Source organism: Eptatretus burgeri, unplaced genomic scaffold (assembly GCF_056783735.1).
Source record: "Eptatretus burgeri isolate ZD-2024b unplaced genomic scaffold, Ebu_testis_v1 Ebu_testis_scaffold_3155, whole genome shotgun sequence".
In the NCBI taxonomy this organism is placed as follows: Eukaryota; Metazoa; Chordata; class Myxini; order Myxiniformes; family Myxinidae; genus Eptatretus; species Eptatretus burgeri.
The window spans coordinates 368,402-389,301 of NW_028225103.1; the positions used below are offsets into that span (position 1 = coordinate 368,402).

Below are 20,900 nucleotides of genomic sequence, written 5' to 3' on the forward strand. Positions count from 1 at the left end.
TGTTCCAGGTGCGTGGAGGATCTGAAACACAAATCGTGCACACACATGCAGACAAATACACGAGACGACATCGGACAATTTCGCACAGACACAGCCGCTGAACTTGGGGGGAGGTAACTTGCTGAGGGCACTGCCATCTTTTATGACGTCACTTTACTCCCCACACTCAGCAAGGCAGTTGAGAAGAGATTTACCTCCTCATCACTGATTCCAATGGATTTCAAAGATTTCCTCCTCATCATGGGGAAGTCCATATTTCCTTGTGCAGGTTGGTGAGAAATTAGCATGGGAGCAGATCAAGGTCGTCCTGGATTGAGATTGACGAGTCACACCTTGGAAGACCAGGCTTGACTCAAACACACCAGCTGGGTGTATTTTCAGATTAATTTTGCAAATCTCAACCGTCTGTTCTCCGGTAATGAAATAAATAATTGGCTGTTCTGATTGGTACACAGAAAAATCCAGTACACGTTGGTAATCGCTGTTGTAAACCTTCATCTCAATCATCGGGCCATTTTCGTGAATCAGGAGGTCGTTCGGACCTCACGTGCTCCTTCTTCAGTGCTGCTTTTCCTTGTAGTAGATCATGATATACATAGATCCTCGAAGATCTGAAAGAAAAATTGGATTAATTTACACTTGGTGGTGACGTGTGTTTTCATTTTCACTGACTGTGACGTGTGTGGGTTCATTTACACGTGACTGTGACGTGTGCGGGTTAATTTACTGGACAACAAGAGAGAAGTTCGTCCGGCTGTCTGACGACATTTTTTGAAGAAATGGCCGAACGGATCTTCGTCAAACTTCCAGAACATCATCAGTGGGTGCCAGGGAATGTTTTTGGGAAAATAATTATTTGAAATTTTTGAAAAACAAAGTTTGATTTTTTGGGAGGGGAATTTTTTTTTCCTCACTTTTAACTGCCTGAGCTTTGGTAGCTTTGTCAACAATAACATTAAATGATCCCGAACCCCATTACTTAGTGGATGTCGGGAAGTGTTTTCGGCCTCCCACAAAAAATTAATTAAAAAGAAGAAAACAACAAAATTTGATTTATTCGAAATACCAACAGGATGAGAACAGCAACGGGAAACGTGGGATAACCCGGCTCGTATCCCACAAGAACGGAGTTTCAAACAGTCTCAGAACCGAACGGTGTTTTGGAATTCTTAAAGATTTCAAACATCCAACGGACAAAAAAAAAAAAACTTCAAAAGATAAATGAAACAATCCAATCTGTTAAAAAGATAAAAATATCCACAAAACCATATCTGTATAGTAGTTTGACTTGGGTTGGTAGGATGGCTCAGAGGTCGATAGGTATGTAGGTAGGTCGGTAAGTAGGTCATGGTACCTCGATTGAAAACTACTCCAACACTGAGGATTTGTTTTCTGTAAATGTGAGAATAAGATCACAAAATGATAAACAAGATCACAAAGAGAACGTCCCGGGATTCACGAGCGGCTCCCATGGAGGAAACGCGGTCTGTCGGGGAGGTTCTCCCTCAGACCGCGGGTCCATGGTCGGTTCACCCGAGGATAAGGAGTCCGGACCCGGTACGTGACGTTCACTCCGATTGTTTATGTTTCAGATTCTGTTGTGAAAGGGAAGATCGAGTCGGAGTTTATCGATGATTCGTTCCTTTGATACGAAGGTTTGAATCACAAACTCATTCCTCATGTTATAGTTTTATTGTTTATAATAATAATAATAATATAACTCTGCAGAGTGAATGATACAACAGTATATCCGGTACTTGTTATTCCCCCCAAGGTACAAATCCCCATCAAGTTTGGTAATTAATTGTAAATGGGAATCCCATCCATGTTATCTATGGGATACCTTGTTACACCTCATGACGTCATCACGATTCCTCTTTACTCTCGTTTACACCAAATCAGATGAACATTTACTCTGTGTTGGACCCCTGCACCGGCACACCATTGCCTAATCATTTTGTGGACTACATTGGGATCTTCGACCTGCCCCAGCAAACACCGGCTGATGAGACAAGGGACTTACCTCTCCCTGCAGGTGAAGGTACACTCGTGGATTGAGCCAACACCTGTCATGTGAATCACCAGCATGACAGTTTATAGTTTGTCCGGTATTTTTCAGGGGAAAGAAAGTTCAAACATCTTGATGTTTCCTTTGAATCATTCACTACCTTAACCACTGCTTGGTCGCCTTTTTGACCCCCTACCATGAGCCTGGCCCCCAATGGCACAGACGCCATAAGACACCCAGTTGACACGACATAATGGCCATGTTGACACGGCTCATGGCTGACATGAACCAGGATGGGGGCTCAACTTGGAGGGAAACTCGACACGTGTCTTGGGAAGCGGCGGCAAATGGTGGAGGATGTGGCATGTGTGCAGCGTGAAAAGGTAGTCCATCAGGTGAGGGGTAAAACAGAAACGATTCCTTGGGGTTGAGAAGAGAGAAGGTGACTAACAGACTATGAGAGACAGAACCACTGAGGGTAAGGAACGAAACGGGACCACGGGAGATAGATGGAGATAAAAGTGAGCGGGAGATGGAGGAACAAGAGAGAGTACGTGGAGAGCTGGAACTCGAAACAGAGGTATTCAAAAGAAAGAGCAGGGACGAATCGGTGAAGGATTTGATGACAAGGGACAGAAAGTTCAAACAAGTAACGCAGGTCCTGGAGGAGGAAATTGAGGAACATGCGGCGAAAAATTCGAACAGGGAACACGTGACCTCAAAGGTGTTGGTGGTACGTAAATCCGTGCGCATCCGCCGGCAGAGCGGGACGATCAGAGGTGGAGCCGGAATTTGTCAACAAGAGGTAAAAACACAAACACACAACTCGAAGGGCACTCAGGGGAGCACAGTGGGGAGGAGGGACATGAGGAGATCTGTGGAAGGGAGAGGGATGGGGTGGAGAACATGGGGTACACAGGATGGACATTACAGGGACTTTCAGGAAGGAAAACAGGGAATTTGAAGGAGGTGGGTTTGGAGTGGATAAATGGGGGTAGAAAAGATCATGATTTTCGATGGAGGAAGATCAAAGCTGGTGGTGAACAGCTGTTTTGTCGACGTGGAGGGAAGAGTGGGATTTATGAGAGTGTGTGAGTTTTTGTTCGAAAGGAGGGGAAAAGAGGAATGAAAGAGGGAAGTTGAGGGGTGATTCGTGATTTTGGTAGTTTTTACCAGAAGGGGGTAACTGGCGGACCTTAAGCATCCTGTGCAAATCTGGGGGACATATCTCAGACATTGCAGGGGGGTGAGACCAGAGAGGAGACGGTAGAAGACAGAAAGACCACCGACCTGCCCGCGGTGAAAGAGTGAGAGACCCAAAGTCTCAGCCTCATCGTGGGAGATCCCAATGATCCTGAATGCCTTGGTTTCCACAGTGTGAATCTGAGAAAGGTGAGATGCGGGAGCACCAGCCCACAGAGGAGAGCAGGACTCCATCAGGCTGGGGATGAAAGCTTTGTAAGTGTTCAGGAGCTCAGGTGTGTTGAGGAAGGACTTTGTATGATGGAGGATTCCCATTCGGTGACATTCTCGATCCAAATTCAACCATCGCAGGACAAGGTTGGTGAGAAATCCAATTGCAAAAAGAGAGTAAGTGTAAAATGTCACACAGGCACGACGGGCCAGCTGGCCAGTTCATCGGTTTCATTTATTTGCAAATATCAGCACAACACCGATTTAACACGGGAAGTGTGGCAAATCTAGATTTTCGTAGATCTAGGAAAGAATTTAACGAGTTAAATGTTCTCTGATAAGAGTAAAGGTTTTTGAGTGATACCACGTGGGAACGTGATGACGTCATCTGTACGGAACAAGCCGCCATTTCCGTACGTTGTGGGCGGAGTCAACGGCGTCTTCTCATCACGTGTTCCTGGTCATGGACTTTACTTGAAAAGATCGTCGGCCTTGATACAGTCGGAGTGGAGGCCTCACAACGTGCAAGTCTTTCCTCCCTTCACCTGAACCTTCGAGGTCGTTGAACATCACCTCAGTTTCCCTTCTCGACACAATGAACCAAATTGGAGGACGACGTCGACGTCGTTCATTACGGTAAGGACCGGGGTTTCTTCAGGGTGGGAAATCTAAATATCGGATGTAGCAGAAATAGTAGTCGTCGCTTCACTGACGTGTTTAATCAAATGACGTCATATTGTTCTTCACGAACATTCTGCTCCATTCCTCCATCATTTACCTGAGGTGATTTTTCTTCTGCTCGTCAGTCAGATCACGTCTTCTTCTTCTTCATCCTTGTTCATGATATTTATTTTCGAGCAAATACAACTTGTCACTTCACTGAGGGGAACATTAAGTTGGGAAGAGAGGAGGGAGGGGAGAGAAGAGGAGGTCGAGGATAGAGAGGAGGGGGGAGAGAGAGGAGGAAGATAGAGGGTGGGGAGAAGAGGAGTGAGGGAGGAGGAGTCGAAGAGGGAGGGTTGGAGAAGGAGGGGTTTAGTTGTAAACAAACCGAATGTTGAACACGTCCTCCACCATTTTCCCGGACACACTGTTACGAATTCTGTCCCGCCAGGCGTGCGAGCGATTGCGTAACTCCAATCGCAACCGCGTCGCCCACCGGACGGACAATTCAGTCGTGACCCTCCTGGAACTACCGCCAGGAGCCAGTCACGGGTGGGGGTTTAACCTCACCACGATCGTGCCAATTGCCCACTCGCGCAGGATAGGGTTGCTCGCCAAATTCGACCTACCTAAGTACCTGCGCGAGTTGTCGACCGGGCGATCGTACCTCGCCGCAGGTCGGCCGAGGACACGAACCGCTTAAGCGGTCCGTTCTGTGCTACAGTGATAACCGAGCGGTGTTATCGCCGACCTCGACGGATCAGATTCTCTTCTTTACCCGGGTGTTCAAAACCCACTATTACTAAGTTATTCCGCGATTCAAGATGGCACTTTCAAAAGGGAAAAAGACGACGAACGGGATACATTTCACACAAGGACATTTATTATAACACACACGTTTTCAGAAGCAAGGCAGTCATGTACAATGTACAAGAAACAAATAGAAAGCGTTACCACCAAATACGAGCAATGTACAGTCACTTACACAGGTCTACTTATAGGGACACGGCGCCACAGCAGTCATACAAAAGCAAAGAAAAAACCCTCCCCATAGGCAGGGAGGTAGACGGGGTTCGTAAACCTTTATGGCACGGGACCTGGAGGACCAAACGGGTCTCGTGAGACCGAAGGGTCTTACCCGCGCCCTCGTGGCGCGACGGTGGGCAGGTCGTGACATCGACTCCCCACGGCCTTGCGTAGCCGCGCCTGACCTCGGGCCCCTGGCGTGGTCAGCGAGCTCCCTCCGGCGTTGCTGCTGGTGCTTTCACGACCCACGCCCAAACAAAAAAGGACTGAAGGGCAGAAGGGGCTTCAGGACCAGAGAGAGAACGGATGATGGACCACAGGGCGAGAGCTCATGGACCAGAGAGAGAATGATGTCGACGAACCAGACAGAGAGCTCATGGACCAGAGAGAGAATGATGTCGACGAACCAGACAGAGAGCTCATGGACCAGAGAGAGAATGATGTCGACGACCCAGAAAGAGAGAGAGAGCGAGCTCGACCCTGCCCACTAAGAGAGAGGAGTACTCGACCCTGACAGAGAGAGAGAGAGAGCGAGCTCGACCCTGCCCACTAAGAGAGAGGAGTACTCGACCCTGACAGAGAGCACTCGACCCGGCTCCGCCCTTCGCTCCTCCCCGTTTTCGGCTCCACCTCCCTTCGAGAAGATTCCCGAAAAGGGGTGTTCCCTCACCCCGACCGCCTCACGCTGTCGTGAAATCAAAATTTTGTTGAAAATCGAAATTGTTGAAAAAAAAGTTGCAAAAATTTTTTTTTTTCTCGAACAATTTTTTTGGGGGGGGGGGTTGGAAATCACTTAAAACATGTAGAAATGCAAAAAATATATATTTTTCTTGAACAATTTTTTTGGCGGGGGTAACGATTTTTTTTGGGGGGGGGGTGGAAATCACTTAAAACATGTAGAAATGCAAAAAAAAAAAAATTTTTGGGGGTGGTAATTTTTGGGAGGGGTTGGAAATCACTTAAAACATGTGGAAATGCAAAAAAAAAATTTTTTTCTCAAACAATTTTTTGGGATGGTTGGAAATCACTTAAAACATGTAGAAATGCAAAAAAAAAAAATTCTTTTTTTTGGGGGGGGGGGTGGTAACAATTTTTTGGGAGGGGTTGGAAATCACTTAAAACATGTGGAAATGCAAAAAAAAAATTTTTTTTCTCAAACAATTTTTTTGGGAGGGTTGGAAATCACTTAAAACATGTAGAAATGCAAAAAAAAAAAAAAATTTTGGGGGGGGTTGTAATTTTTTGGGAGGGGTTGGAAATCACTTAAAACATGTAGAAATGCAAAAAAAAAAAATTTGGGGGGGGTGGTAATTTTTTTGGGAGGGTTGGAAATCACTTAAAACATGTAGAAATGCAAAAAATAATTTTTTTTCTCGAACAATTTTTTTTTGGGTGGGGGGAGGACCAAGTCCAAAATTTAATGGCATGATCCTTGGACCATACCTTACCCCCCACCAAGTTTCGTCGAAATCCTTCGAGGAGTTTTTCCGTAATACTGTTCACAAACAAACAAACACACAAACAAACAAACAAACAGAAAGGGGTGAAAACAGTAACCTCCATCCATCTTCGAAGATGGCAGAGGTTAAAAATCCGCGCACCCATCGGAACTCTTTTGGTTCCCTTTTTCGTTCGAACGGTTTTCAATGCGGCTTGTTGCTTGCGTGGAGGTTTGTTCAAAATAACAAATAGAAAAAGAAAAACGGCTATCTCAAAGAGTCGCAGCCCGATGAATCACACGAAATCCCTTTAAACAACGGTGGGGAACTATGTGCACATAAACTTAGCGTCATAACTGATCTGAGGACCCTTTATGGTGTATTGCGAATTTACACAGCAGTAACAATACATTCACCTATGTTGATCAAACTGGGCACACAGATGAGGAATGATGGCTTTTACAGATTCACGTCACTAATTTATTTCGAGATCAGATCCAAGATGGCCGACTGGCGGCCATTTTATTACTTAAATGTGTCCCCAACCATTTCTCTGACTTGCACGCTCTGATTCTGTTCAAACTTGGCAAAAGTACATCACATGATGGCGTATCTACTGTATGTAATACACTTCCATGTTGAGCCTGCTCTGCACTTCTTGTTAAACAGGACCAGAAGAAACCAACGGCGTGGAGATGCACCCGGACTGCAGGAAGACCCTGCAGGTTTGTTCCCGCAGTCGTCTCATCTCGAGCTGTCTCAAAACGTGAGACAAGTTCTAGACATGAACTCCCATTTTGGAGGGTACAATTCCATCAGCAACCTGGCGGGTGCACCGAACATATTTTCCCTCTCCCGGGACTTCATGCACGTGGCCATGCCAAGAGCATACGGGGCATGGTGGGACCGCTTGTCCCGATGGACACCCAGACGTTGTCCCAAGAATCCCGAGTGGTTTAAAAGCCAGGATTTCATCGAGTTACTTTTCTACGAGCCCGTCTTCCCTACCAGGGTCTCGGTGATGGAGACGTACCACCCTGGATATGTGGTTCGAATTCTGGCCAAGTCATGTGATGAAGGTGAAGACTCTGATGTGGACAGGTACCAATGACCCTTTTGGTTGAAATCTCCGACGGGTTTTAAAGTCTTTATGCTCGTGAGTCCAAAAGGGATGAAATGACCAACTATCGTTTACTTTGGGAGTATGTTGAGCCTCTGACTGGTCTGACATGATGGTAACGGGATTTTAATAACATCTTCGTTGTGTGAATGGACTAGTTACCTGGTTTTTATAACATTTGATCTTCAGGTGGAGGACAAAATATTGGAAACCCCTCGGTAAATGAGAGTATGTTGAAAGGAACTGCTTCCACACAGGTGTGGCCCATGTGCCCAGCAACTGACATCCCATCATGCTTAGGGTCATGTATAAAATGCTGCACAGACCTGGTTGCCTATAATTATGGCTCGCGTGGCTGCAAGAGGAAAAACCTCAGTGATGAGTTGTTTCCCCCTTTTAGCAGCTTGTTTTCCTCGTTCTATTCATTATATGTTCTTTATTTTCCCCCAATCTCATCTGTTTATCTTTTACTTGTTCTCCGGTTAGTCTTGTGTTTTCGGTCATCTTTCCCTTCCTACTTTTCCCCGACCTTCCTCCTGTCTGGTAGGCCTTGTCCACCTGGCAGGAAGTTAGGCTCATGCTTCCTTGCCACCACCTCACTCCCTCCCCCCCTTTCCTAGTGTTGTTCCCACCCTCCCCAGGATTACGGCATGGCGAGCAAGTACCATAACTGCTTCTGATTCAAGTTTGAGAAGGCGGGACCCGTTCCTCCAAGTACGGTCTTGTTGGCCCTGTTGGAGTTCAAGGCTCGGGATGTTTTTTTCTGTTTCATCTTTTTGGCCCGTGGATTTGAGGTTCCCTTTCATTCAGCTGAAATGCTTGCCGAGTTTTTGGTCAGGTGGACTACTGCTCGGTCAGCAGGGTCTCTGGCTGAATGGGTATTCAAAGCCCTCGCTGACTGTGGTTGTGACGGCCATCCTCCACAACGAGAGTTTATTTATTTCTTAAGTTTTTTTTTAATAAGGCTTTCTTGGCTGTGCCTGGATGGGTTTGAGGGTAGATGAGTCGCAGCTGAAATGTGAATCCTATCCAGGTTCCTCCTGATGACTTCATCTTTGCTTTTTCCTTATTCGAGCTCCTTCTGATTCCCACAATGCAGAACTGGAACGACTTGGTCTTCCATTTGATCTGAATTTAATTTATTTTAATCCCCTTTTCAATTCAATTGAATTATAAATAATAATACAACAAGCCGGCAGGCGACGAGGGATCCGCGAGGATCGAAGTGCTGGATACGATGCTTTTCATTCTGACCGATCCACCAACGAAGATTCATTGCCAAGACGTATTGGTTCATATACAATTGTTCCTCTGCCTGGCAAGATTTTTCCTATTGCGTATTTTGCCAACTGAGACTCCTCATAAAAAAATGACGGTAAATAGACACCCTATTTTTGAAGGACTACCGTTTGAAAAATAATCGGTTTGCTGGTTTGTGCTGTGGAGCCTCGCATTGCAGACACACACACACACACACACACACACACACACACACACACACACACACACACACACACACACGGAAAACCCGATAAACTTCTCTCAATGCTCTTGTTTGACCACACCTCCTGAGCCACACTATTTTTCATAAACCATGTCCACTTTCCTACGCCACTCCCACTTTAAATAATAAATAATTGAAGGTGGTGTGTGGGTCGTGGAATCGTTTTTGGTAAATAAATAAATAATTGAAGGTGGTGTGTGCATCGTGGATATCGCTTACGGAAAATAAATAAATAATTGGAGGCGGAGTGTCGGTGGGGAATCGTTTTCAATAAATAAATAATTGAAGGTGGTGTGTGGATCGTGGAATTGCTTTAGGTAAATAAATAAACATATTATTAGAAATCCACAAAGACAGAAATGCGGGTGATTCCATTTATTTTGGATCCTTTTCACTTTGGTCAATAACGTTTGGATCGAGGAGAGATCGAAGGTGGAACGACGGTGTAGTTCCTTACAAACACTGTATACACACCTTAAATGACGGTAAACAGACACCCGATTTTTGAAGGACTACCATTTGAAAAATAAAGCCTCAATCAAAAATCGGCTCGAGTAAAATTTTCTGAATATCTCGAAGTGTTTAATTCTGAAGTCTCGTTTCTCTACATTCAAAACTGAAGGACAAGTATTGAAAATACTGTACGTGGTTTTTCGGCCGCTGCACAGCAATGGGTGGTTGCTAGGCAACGAAATTCAAACGCGCACATTCGCAGTACATATTCCACCTGTTGGCAAAGTTTCATCGAAATCGGTTCGCTGGTTCGTGCTGTGGAGCCACGCGTTGCAGCCACACATACACATACACAGACAGACAGCCGGAAAACCTGACAATAAGGGATATCTAGCATATGTAGCAAAACCAAATAACGTCACGGGTCAGGGTAATGTGTCCAATCAAAGCGGGGTTCCATCAAAGCGTGATGTCTTGGTACCTGGTCATCACTGCCAGCAGTTTTAAAATGGCAGTTCCAGTTTTGTCTCTTATTAATTACGTACAGACTGTGGAGACGGTGTGTCGTGACATAAGTTTGTCATCTAAAGTGGTTGCCATGGCAAACGGGATGCTGTTTTCCATCCGTTCCTGTCCGCACTCTAACTCCCAAAGTTTTCAACTTTCACGTTTCATATTTGGTACATCGGTACAGACTGTGGAGACGGTGTGTCGCGACATACATTCGTCATCTAAAGTGGTTGCCGTGGCAACCAGGATGCTGTTTTCCATGTCGTAACACAATTCTGTATATACCTTCTTGTTAGGGCGTATATTGTGCTCACTTGACCTCTTGTTACTGATTACAATATACAAATACATATATTGTTTTATAATTATACTTCACTGCAATGCTTTATAAAAAATATTAATTATTAGACTCGTCTTTTAAAAACGATAAATGTATAAACAGGCGAGCATTGGGTGGCTTTGACACCAACTCTGGTTACACATCCGTTTGTATCAAATTGGAGATGTTGTACGACATGAATCACACCTGAATACACAATGTCTACTTCATAGTGAAATCAAAAGGACACCCCTCAAAAGGTTTACTTTGGTGATGTATGATGCAGGTGGCAGACGCTGTGGTCCGGCCCTGTGGACCCCAATCTTCCACCGAACGCCCCTTTCACGTTTTCCCCACCGATACAACCACCGGGTTTTGCGACGAACATCCTCCGTCTGGAGTTCAATTACCCCCTGAGCTTTTACCGCATCGAACTGGTCGATGTTGTTCTGTCCGGTATCCCGGTGAACCTTATGCAACCAAAGAAGAGCAAGAGTGAAGAACTTGCTGAATCAGAAAAACTTCGACAGAAACAACACAGGATGGAAAGGAGGAGACGAGATATGGTTCAACAGATGGAGGAAGATGAAGAGGAAGAGAAGGTTTCCCCCTTCACAAATAATGGATATTTTGACCTTTTACCTTTCGAGGTGAGTATGTGAACCCCCACTCGTCATCTTTTCTTCTTAAAAGACTTGGTTTTCCAGATCACATCATCTCATTGTTTGACTTCAGAATGGTTTCAGATGATGGCGTCAACATTGAAATGGCTGTCCAAGTCTCTTTGTGTTTGGAAGCTTCACTAGTGGTTACCTGGGTTGTTTCAAGGGTTACTGGTTTATCATTTGATGGACATCCTTGATTACCTGGACAGTGACAGTTGGTCAGGTTGATGCACTGATAATTACTTCAATGTTTTTTTTGCTGCCTTACTTCCACGACAGATTATCGAACTTATTTTATCTCACCTGACGCTCCCTGAGCTGTGCTGCCTCGCTCAATGCAGCCGTACCCTGCGCGACTGCTGCTACAACCCTTCCATGTACAAACACCTGGACCTCAAGCCTTTCTGGCCATCTCTCTGCGAGGAGGACCTTCTCGCTTTGAAGCCTCGTCTCACCCATGCACGCTCGCTCGGTCTCTCATGGACTGGAAACGATGGAAGATTCAGTCCTACGGTCCTTAAAGAGTGAGTAATTGAATTCAAAGTTCGTAATCGATGGCCTGGGTTTCGGTGAACCGTCTGGTACAACTTTGGCATTCTTCAGCTTCCATGATTTTGGGATATTTCGTCATTTTTTTTCTTGATTTCTGCATCGTTAGTCCAAAAGCACTGCGATGAACACTTCAATTAGCAATGTCTTCTCTTTTTCTTTTGTACCCAAGTATCATATCTGGTCGCAACGCTTTGTTTTCGATGTTTACGCTCGATGGGATCATTCGGTCGTACGTGAGTGGTACTTCAATGTTTTCAGTGATTGCTTTTGGTTCATTTTACCCACAAATTTTCTGGAACTGGATTATCCATTTTTTTGCTGATGTGCCAGCAGATTACTTTACAAACTCTGTTGTGTCGTTGTGTGTACAGCTGTTCTGGCATGAGTTTGGTGAGGTTGTCCTTTTTCGCTCTCCCCTCCTCCTTCTGAGCTCCCCCTTCCTCATCCTCTCTTCCTCCTCTCCTCTGCTTTGTTTGTCTGTGTGCAGGATATCTCAAAAACTTGTGGACAGATCAGGATGAAATTCGGTGGGTCAGTTGAGCGTGTGACAAGGATGAACTGATTATTTGTTGTTGAAGATCCGGATCCGACTACTATAATTTTAAAGTGATTCTTCACCACTGAGAGATGGGACCAAAATGATATATAGCACGATATCTCATGAAGTTGTGGATGGATTCGGATGAAACTTGGTGGACACTTTGGGTGTGAGACACGGAAGAATTGATTCAATTTTGGTGAAGATCCGAATCCGAATCCGGATCCGGATCCAATAAGTTTTTCAGTGATTCTTCAGCATTGAGAGATTGGGCGAAACTAATATTTTGCATGATATCTCAAAATGTTGTGGACGGATTCGGATGAAACTTGGTGGACAGTTTGGGTGTGTGACCACGACAAATTGCTTCGATTATGGTGATGATCTAAATCTGGATGTGGAGACGAGAATTATTTTATTTTTAAGTGATTCTTCACCTTTGAAAGAGAGGGCCAAAAACCATATTTCGTATGATATTTCAAAAATGTATTGGGCCCGATATGTTCTCATGGATCAGGCATTACGTGGCGGAGGTACGTGCTCGACCGAGTGCCCTTCTAGTTTGTTTATGAATTAGAATGCCGTGCCATGTTAGGACCGATTAAGCTGTTCGATACACCTTAACTTGGCGTGCATTTAAAACATGGCAATTCTACCAGGTTCTTTGTAGCTAATTAGCCGAATCAACTCAGGTCTTGATAATATTGGTGCTTCACAGTCCACATTAGAACGCTCCAGTAGAACTGCACCAAAAACATACACACACCTTATCCATCTATAGCAGTCTGAAATGGTCTACAGGATCAAAGAGGTCTTTTGGGTCCTCAGGGTCTTTCGGCTCCTTAGGGTATTTTGGGTTCTCTGGGTGTTTTGGGTCCTCAGGGTCTTTTGGGTCCTTAGGGTCTTTTGGGTCCTCAGAGTCTTTTGGGCCCTCGGTGAAGAAACTGATAAACTTTGTTCAAGTCGATCCATATATTCAGTGACAATGTGAATACTTTTGCCATGTTTTGCTATGGCTTGGAAATGAACAACCAAGCCAGCCAAGTCGCTTTCGCACTCAGCAAGCACTCCAACGAAATAATTGATAAGGAACGGCTGGCTTGGCAAGCGATTACCGATCTTCGTTCGGAAACTTAAACATCCATGCACCCAGAGACGCCCAGGATATCAAACAATGTCCGAATTGGACAAATGAACACTTTATTTTTGGTAGTCGGCTGCTGATAAGCCCTGCACTGCTGATAAGTTGAATTCCTGAGTTTAAATTTTGTAATTTGGCTCAAATTGAGAGATTGTAGAGGTTATGGCATGTGCGGAAATGAAATAAAGCCACAAACGCTGGAGTTTCTGGGTCTCGCTGGAGTTTCGCTGGAGCTCTCAATCTGAGCCAAATTACAAAATATAAACTCAGGAGTTCAATCAAATAAGGCTTTTAATTATCTTCCAAAGGGGTGTTTTAATTAACCCAAACACCCAATTTACCAGTCATGCAATTCCTTGAAGTTTTCTTTGTTTGCATGCAAATTTTCAGTGCCCTATATTTCTTGGTTTTGGAGTTTGAGGAGACACACACACAATGACTGACTGACACACACACAATGACTGACAAACACACTGGCATTTACAATTATGGAAGAAGATACAGATCGTGAAACACCCTGCAATCCGATCATCATGTAATCAAATCATTCTCATTTGTTGGAATGCGAAAAAACATTTCACTCAAATTTCTCCTTTCTTCAAATTATTTCCACGACATGTCAGGTGCAGCAATGTCAACCAAAGATTTTCAATGAAGTCGTGTCTTCAATAGGGGTCTTTATCCCCCAGGAAAGTTGGGGGCAGCTTTCATCCTTGAAGAGGCAACAAAGCCCGGTATTGTTCTGTGGTGGAATTTCTCGAACCTCCATTGGAATCACTCCAGTAACTCCAGTCCCAATGAGAGTTGAACCATTTATTCAGGTGAACACGGGAAGAAATAAATTCACAGAGCAACACCAAGATGAGGTGTTGTGAACTTCCTTCTCTCAGAGATCTGTTCACAATCCTCGCTTTTTATTGCAAAATTATTTGCATAGAAAGGGGGAAAGAGGGGGCATGGGTCGGACAAAGAACAGTGCACGTTATCTTCACAAAACTACGTATCACTCAATGTTCCTCAGTCTCTTAATTTGCAGAACACCATATTTGCTTTGTGTGCGAGCAATTGGGGTCTTAATGCCCCAGATAACTCGGGGGGCAGCTTTCATTTTTGCAGAAGCTACAACGCCCTGCATTGTATCAAGCGTGGGTCGATGGAAGTTGGTTTCGAAGTTTATCTTGTCTCTCACAGCTTTGTTTAAAACACCATCCCAATGTCTTCCTGCGGTACTTTTTCAGTTTCCTGGGTGTGTGGTCTGAGCACCTACAGCAACTGGACCTGGCCAACTGCTATTGGATCACAAACGAGTCCTTGGAATCTGTAACCATGCTCTGCCCAAACCTTCGTGACCTGGACCTGTCGTCATGTGAACAAATACCACCCGGAGATTTCAGGCAGCTCTCGTCCTTGCAGAGGCTGCAACGCCTCGTCCTGTTCAGAACACGAATCGATGTAAGCTCTTCACGTAGTTTATGTTCGTTTTACTCTCTCACAGCTTTGTCGTTAATAAAACCATTGAAAGTAAATCTTAATGTTTTTAATGGCAATGTGAAATCTACATTCCCCCTTCCTTTGCTGAACTCGGCAAGGTCGATGTGGCCTTGATCGCACCTTTCTTTAATCTTCATGGTCTGCTGCCTGTGAGAGATTTTTTGCAAAGGAGATTGCCAGCTTAACGTCACCTCCATGATACATCACCCCCGCCCCCCTGCTGGCACGGTGCCACAATGGTTTTTAGATCCTCAGTCTGGTTCTTCGATCTTGAAACGACTCGAAGTGTTGAATTCTGGAATAAGCTAACAAATTGAGTCTTTCTCTTTCGTTGTGCTCCGTGGATGGGAAGGGGACTATTTTATCAGTGTTAAAGGATGACATCCTACTCCCATCTTGTTTCAGACGGAGAGTCTCCTGTCGATCACTTCCAAGTGCAGAGAGTTGAGGCATCTCAACCTCGGAGACTGTTCTGAGGTACGTGCACCTCTTTGTTCCACCGCAGAGGTGTTTTGTAGTTAAACCATAGTCCTGCACGATTGTGAAGACAAACTGATTTATTTCCAGCTTGGGATGAGTTCATCTGATTTGTTGATATTTTGTTTCCTCGTCACATAAATATAAACACAGTCTTTGTGTTGTTATGATTAATCACGATGGGCTGCAGGCGTTGCTTATCCCTGCGTCTCATCCAGGGTTGCAATTCATGCAGTAAAAGATGCCTTTTGAACCTTAATCACTGCAAAAATATTGGAAACGAGAGCGAAATCCATGGCTCACCATCTAAAATCCCCCACGCTTCTCCCCCCCCCCCCCACGAAAGCAAAGTTGAAAGATTTCACAAAATTCCATCAGGAATAACCCAATATCAAATTTTGATTGGAATTTTTTCCCATTTTGACCTCTGTGACTCAAACTTCCCATTCCGAGACACGAACAGGGGAACAAATCCCCCAAAAATAGTTGCATATTTCCTGCAACTTAGATGTACAAAGTTTCATTAAAAATATTAAAATTACATTTTTTGGTTGTTGACCCCGCCCCAGAGGGCGTGGCGAAAAATGATTGTGTTTTTGCACCTTCTTGCCATGTGGTGATCACAACTACCAAGTTTGTTGAATTTATGCCCATCTGTTTCGGAGGAGATAGCGTGACAGGCAGACAGACAGACAGACAGAGAAGATTACAATACCTGCCTGTTTTTTCAAAAAGCTTCAGGATAATAAAGCTTAGATAATAGCTTAGATAATCAAAGCTCAGATAATAGCTGAGATAATAAATCTGATAGCTGAGATAGATTATAGCTTTGATAATAATAGCTTTGATAATAAAGCTTTGGTAATAGCTTTGATAACAACAGCTCAGATAATAAAGCTTAGATAATAGCTTACATAATAATAGCTTAGATAATAATTGCTGAGAAAATAATAGCAGAAATAAGAGCTTATATAATAAAGCTCAGATAATAGGTGAGATAATAATAGCTCAGATAATAATAGCTGAGATAATAGCTTAGATAATAATAGCTTTGATAATAGCTGAGATAACAGCTTCGATAATTATAGCTGAGATAATAGCTAAGATAATAATGCGAGGACAATAAAGCTTAGATAATAGCTTACATAATAATAGCTTAGATAATAATTGCTGAGAAAATAATAGCAGAGATAAGAGCTTATATAATAAAGCTCAGATAATAAGTGAGATAATAATAGCTCAGATAATAATAGCTGAGATAATAGCTTAGATAATAATGCGAGGATAATAAAGCTGAGATCATAGCTGAGAAAATAATAGCTCAGAAACCAGGTAAGATAATAACAGCTCAGATAATTAATAGGTAAGATTTTAATAGCTCAGATAATAGGTAAGATAATAATAGCTCAGATAATAAAGCTGAGATAATCACAGCTGAGATAAAGTTTAGGTAATAGCTTTCATAATAATAGCAAAGATAAAAGCTTAGATAATAATAGCTTAGATAATAATAGCTTAGATAATAATAGCTTAGATAATAATAGCTTAGATAATAGCTCACATAATTTTTTACAAAAAAACTCAGGGATAAAAAAGGAATTAAATTTTAATCAAAGCTCGTGCCTGAAAGAAGAAAGGAGACGATGGCTGTATGTTTGTCGGACACTGCCGCTGATGATATATTTGTTGGAGATTTGTTTGAGTTTGAATGTCCCATGTGTTGAAGGATTCACAGAAGCATTTCCTTCCTTCCCCTGCAGCAATGTGTGTCACGATGCATGTTCCTCATCTTTCCAACCTCAGGTGAAAAATCCTAACACGGTCTTACTCAGTCTGGGCTTAAACTGCCAACAGCTTCGCTCTCTCGATATGTGGAGATCCATCGGGCTGACGGAGGTCGGATTGGCACACCTGACATCCCGTTGTAAGAACATTGAGGTACAAAGAGGTGGGATTGTGGTGGATTAACAGGGGTAGAGAGATCGAGGTTTTGTTTGGGGCAAGATAAGACATGGTTGTGAACAGCTGTTGTCAAAGTTTGGAGGGAAGAATGGGATTGAAGAGAGTGTGAAAGTTTATTCCAAAGGCGGGAAAAAGGAGGAATGAAAGAGTGAAGGTGAGCAGTGGTTCGTGATTTTGGTAGTTTTACCAGAAGGGGGTTGCTGGCGGACCTTGAGCATCTTGTGAAAATATGGGGGGGGCAGACAGAGCAGAGGGGGTGGGGCGAGACCGGAGAAGAGACGGTAGAAGACAGAAAGACCACCGACCTGCCTGCGGTGAGAGAGTGGGAGGCCCAAAGACTCATCCTGACCACGGGAGATACCATTGATCCGAAATGCATTGGTTTCCACAACGTGAAGCCGAGAAAGGTCAGAGGCAGGAGCACCAGCCCAGAGAGGAGAGCAATGCTCCATCAGGCTGCTGACGAAAGCTTTGTATGTGTTCAGGTGGCGGGTCCACGATGCAGCCTGTGGAAAATGCCGCTTCATTCTAAGGAATCTTTCAATGCAGCCTCTTTCCTCCCTTCATGTGCCTAAGGCTGCGACGGGAGCCCCCCCCCCCACCCACCCCTCCTTACCGCACAAGCATTCAGTTGTGCAGTCCTGTACTATACCACATCTGCGAGATGTGCTGCACCCAACCATGCACGGGAAAAGCTCCGCACCTCTTACCACGAACAGGCATGTGAGAATGGACACAGTCCCATGTGGTGAAGGTAATCCGATCGGCCCGAAGGATTAACCACCACAAACGGATTGAATGTGCCAAATTAAACAATGTGCGAATGGAGGGAAAACGGAGAGGGATTCCGCCGGACTGAGGGACGACGGAACGGCTGCGGGGCCGAAGGTCAGACCAATGGGGTGAAGGAGGGATTGTCAATATGATGTTTGGTGAATGGGAGAAATGAGATGACATGAGAAACCGATTGTATCATGTCGGTGATGATCGTCCAAATGCTGAACTTAATTAGAACCAAAGCCACATTAAATCTGTTAACACATCAAATTGGTAGAGTGAGAAAGGCAGAGGGAAAGTCATGGACCGATGGGGAAAAGGAGGGATTGTTGAAAGGAGCAGAGGGGATGGGGGGTAAATGGACCAATTGTGTGAAGGAGGAAAGATTGAAAGTAGCCGAGGGGGAGGGAATGGACCCCAATGGAGGTGAAGAAAGAAAGATGGAATGCAGCAGAGATTGGGGGGGGGGGAGGAGGGAGACATCACACCTCTCTCCTCTAAAAAAGACAACACACAAACGAATCAACACATTCTTCCCCCCCTCCCCTCCCCCCCCCCCAACACACACATTGAGCAAACCCCCTGACCGCTTGACAAGAAACCAAGGACTCTACGCAAATGAAATGACGAATAACTAAAGATAATTAATGAAACAACTAATCCTCGGGTAACCGACGTGTCCATGTGTGCTCTCCTTCAGCGTCAGCTTCCAAAACTGTAACATTTTCATTAACTCCGCCACCGAAGGTGGATGGAGGTTATGTTTTGACCCCTGTCTGTCTGTCTCTTTGCTTGTTTGGCTATTTGTTTGTTTCTTTGTGAACAAAATATCTCAAAAATTTGTGGAAGGATTCAGACGAAATTTGGTGGAGAGCTTGGGAAGGTGACACCGACAAAATGTTTGGATGTTGGTGAAGATCCACATCCGGTTCTGGATCCGAGAAGTTTTTGAGTGATTCTTCACCATTGTGAGATCGGGCCGAAAGCGACATGTCGCAGGATATCTCAAAAAGTTATGGACGGATTCGGACGAAACTTGGTGGATGAGTTGGTTGGTTAACAAGAACAAGCCGATTAAATTTTAGTTCATGTCCGAATTCATATCCGGCCTATCTGTGGGATATAAAACGTGAACTCATCAGCCTGGTGGAGGTACGCTCTCTCCCGAGTGCCCTTCTGGTTTATACAGCATTTATCTTGTGACTTTCAACAACCAACTCTCCTCCTCTCATCACACTCCCTTCCCCTTTCCTCATCGTTATTAATCCCCTTTCTACCTTCCAGTGTCTTGATAACTTAGAATACTAAATGGTTTTGTTAGGCTTGTTATTTTGTCAAGTTATATTTTTTTGAAACACTGGTGGCTTTAATACCTCTCTAATTGTACAATACAGGACTTGAATAAATAGGAAGTTAAAAACTGCACATAATACTTTTGTTGATTTAATTGCTCACAATTAAACTGTACCACACAGGACCTGGACCTTGGCTGGTGTATGAATGTGTGGGCAGACGGTGGTGTTCTTGTTGAGATGGCGCGAGAGCTGCCCAGACTGCGCCGACTGGTGTTAACGGCTAACCACTTCGTGAGCGACACTGACCTCGAATCGCTCGCCAATTACTGCCCTTTACTGGAGCAACTCGACATACTGGGTACGGTAATTGAGGAGATGATGGGAACTGATGTGGTTGGATCTAAGAGGGTCACAGAGGTTGCTCGATGTGGAAGGTAAATAAACATTGCAAGTCGAAACGAGAACGGCACTCGGTGGAGTGTGCAACTCCTCCAGGCTGACCCGTTTCCATTTTGTCGTCCACTGATAGGCTGGATCTTCATCCGGACCTGAACCAAAATCTAATCGGCTTGTTCTTGTCACCAACACAACTCATCCACCAAGTTTCATCCGAATCCGTCCATATAACGTTTTGAGATATCGGTTTTGACCCCCAGTCTCTCAATGGTGAAGAACCACTCAAACAATTCTCGTATCCGGTTCCAGATCTTCACCAAAATTGAATCATTTCCTCCTTATTGTCCTGGTGGATGATTGCGCTCCACTGAGTGCTGTTGTGCTGTCGTTTAGTACTGTGTTAACTGCACACCAAAGCTCCAGATGACTGTGAGCTATTTTCACCCTTGTTTGTCATTCATTGGAGAAATTATATCTGTGTGCGTGTGGCAGGCGCTCCGCTGGTGACCCCTGGAGGGATTTTTCACCTGCTCGATACCTGTCGGCAGATGTGCTTCCTTGACGTTTCCTTCTGCTTCCCGGTGGATGAGGAGATGGCCGTCCAACTGGCGAATCGCTTTCCACAGGTCTACATCAAGTACACCAGCTAACAATGAGGTCACATGACCCGTTCAGAGCCGCAAACACCTGAGGATCACTCTGATCCATGCATGACAAACCGATTGTATCATGTCGGTGATGATCGTCCAAATGCTGAACTTAATTACAACCAAAGCCCCAAGTGTCCTGTTATCAACACGTTTATCAAATGTGACGTTTTATTAATTTTTTTTTTAAAAGTTGAGATCACCTGACAGGATTACTTTTTGTTTATCAATATAATCCACCAAACGTCCAAATTGATAAATGTTGTGCCAATAAATGTTACCAAACTCACAGCACCCTTTTTGGAGTGTTACTCTTTCACCTTTCACCCCTGCAGATTCTGACAACAGATGCAAAGGCTCTTTGTTTTATTTTCATCATGGTCCAAGGTTCGTGGAGGATCTCAAACACAAATATCGTACACACACATGCAGACAAATACACGAGACAACACCGGACAATTTCGCACAGACACAGCCGCTGAGCTTGGGGGGAGGTAACTTCCC

The 20,900-nt window shown here is 44.4% G+C and overlaps 1 protein-coding gene across 7 annotated transcripts; it reads left to right on the forward strand.

The window, feature by feature from the left end:
* The first annotated feature begins 41 nt into the window (after positions 1-41).
* LOC147006727 (F-box/LRR-repeat protein 4-like) lies at positions 42-20,687 on the forward strand. Of its 7 annotated transcripts, none has more exons than XM_085868098.1 (12): positions 42-820; positions 1,593-1,655; positions 1,903-2,041; positions 7,219-7,274; positions 7,561-7,650; positions 10,742-11,105; positions 11,400-11,644; positions 14,590-14,803; positions 15,248-15,319; positions 17,123-17,257; positions 19,534-19,711; positions 20,242-20,687. In XM_085868098.1, exons 3-12 carry the CDS (start codon positions 2,006-2,008, stop codon positions 20,397-20,399), a joined length of 1,548 nt encoding a protein of 515 aa, XP_085724224.1. In that variant the 5' UTR covers positions 42-820; positions 1,593-1,655; positions 1,903-2,005; the 3' UTR covers positions 20,400-20,687. The 7 variants fall into 7 exon arrangements, with proteins under 7 accessions (XP_085724224.1, XP_085724225.1, XP_085724222.1 ...); XM_085868099.1 differs by having other exon boundaries at positions 1,903-2,035; XM_085868096.1 differs by having other exon boundaries at positions 7,219-7,650.
* The last annotated feature ends 213 nt before the right edge of the window (positions 20,688-20,900 follow it).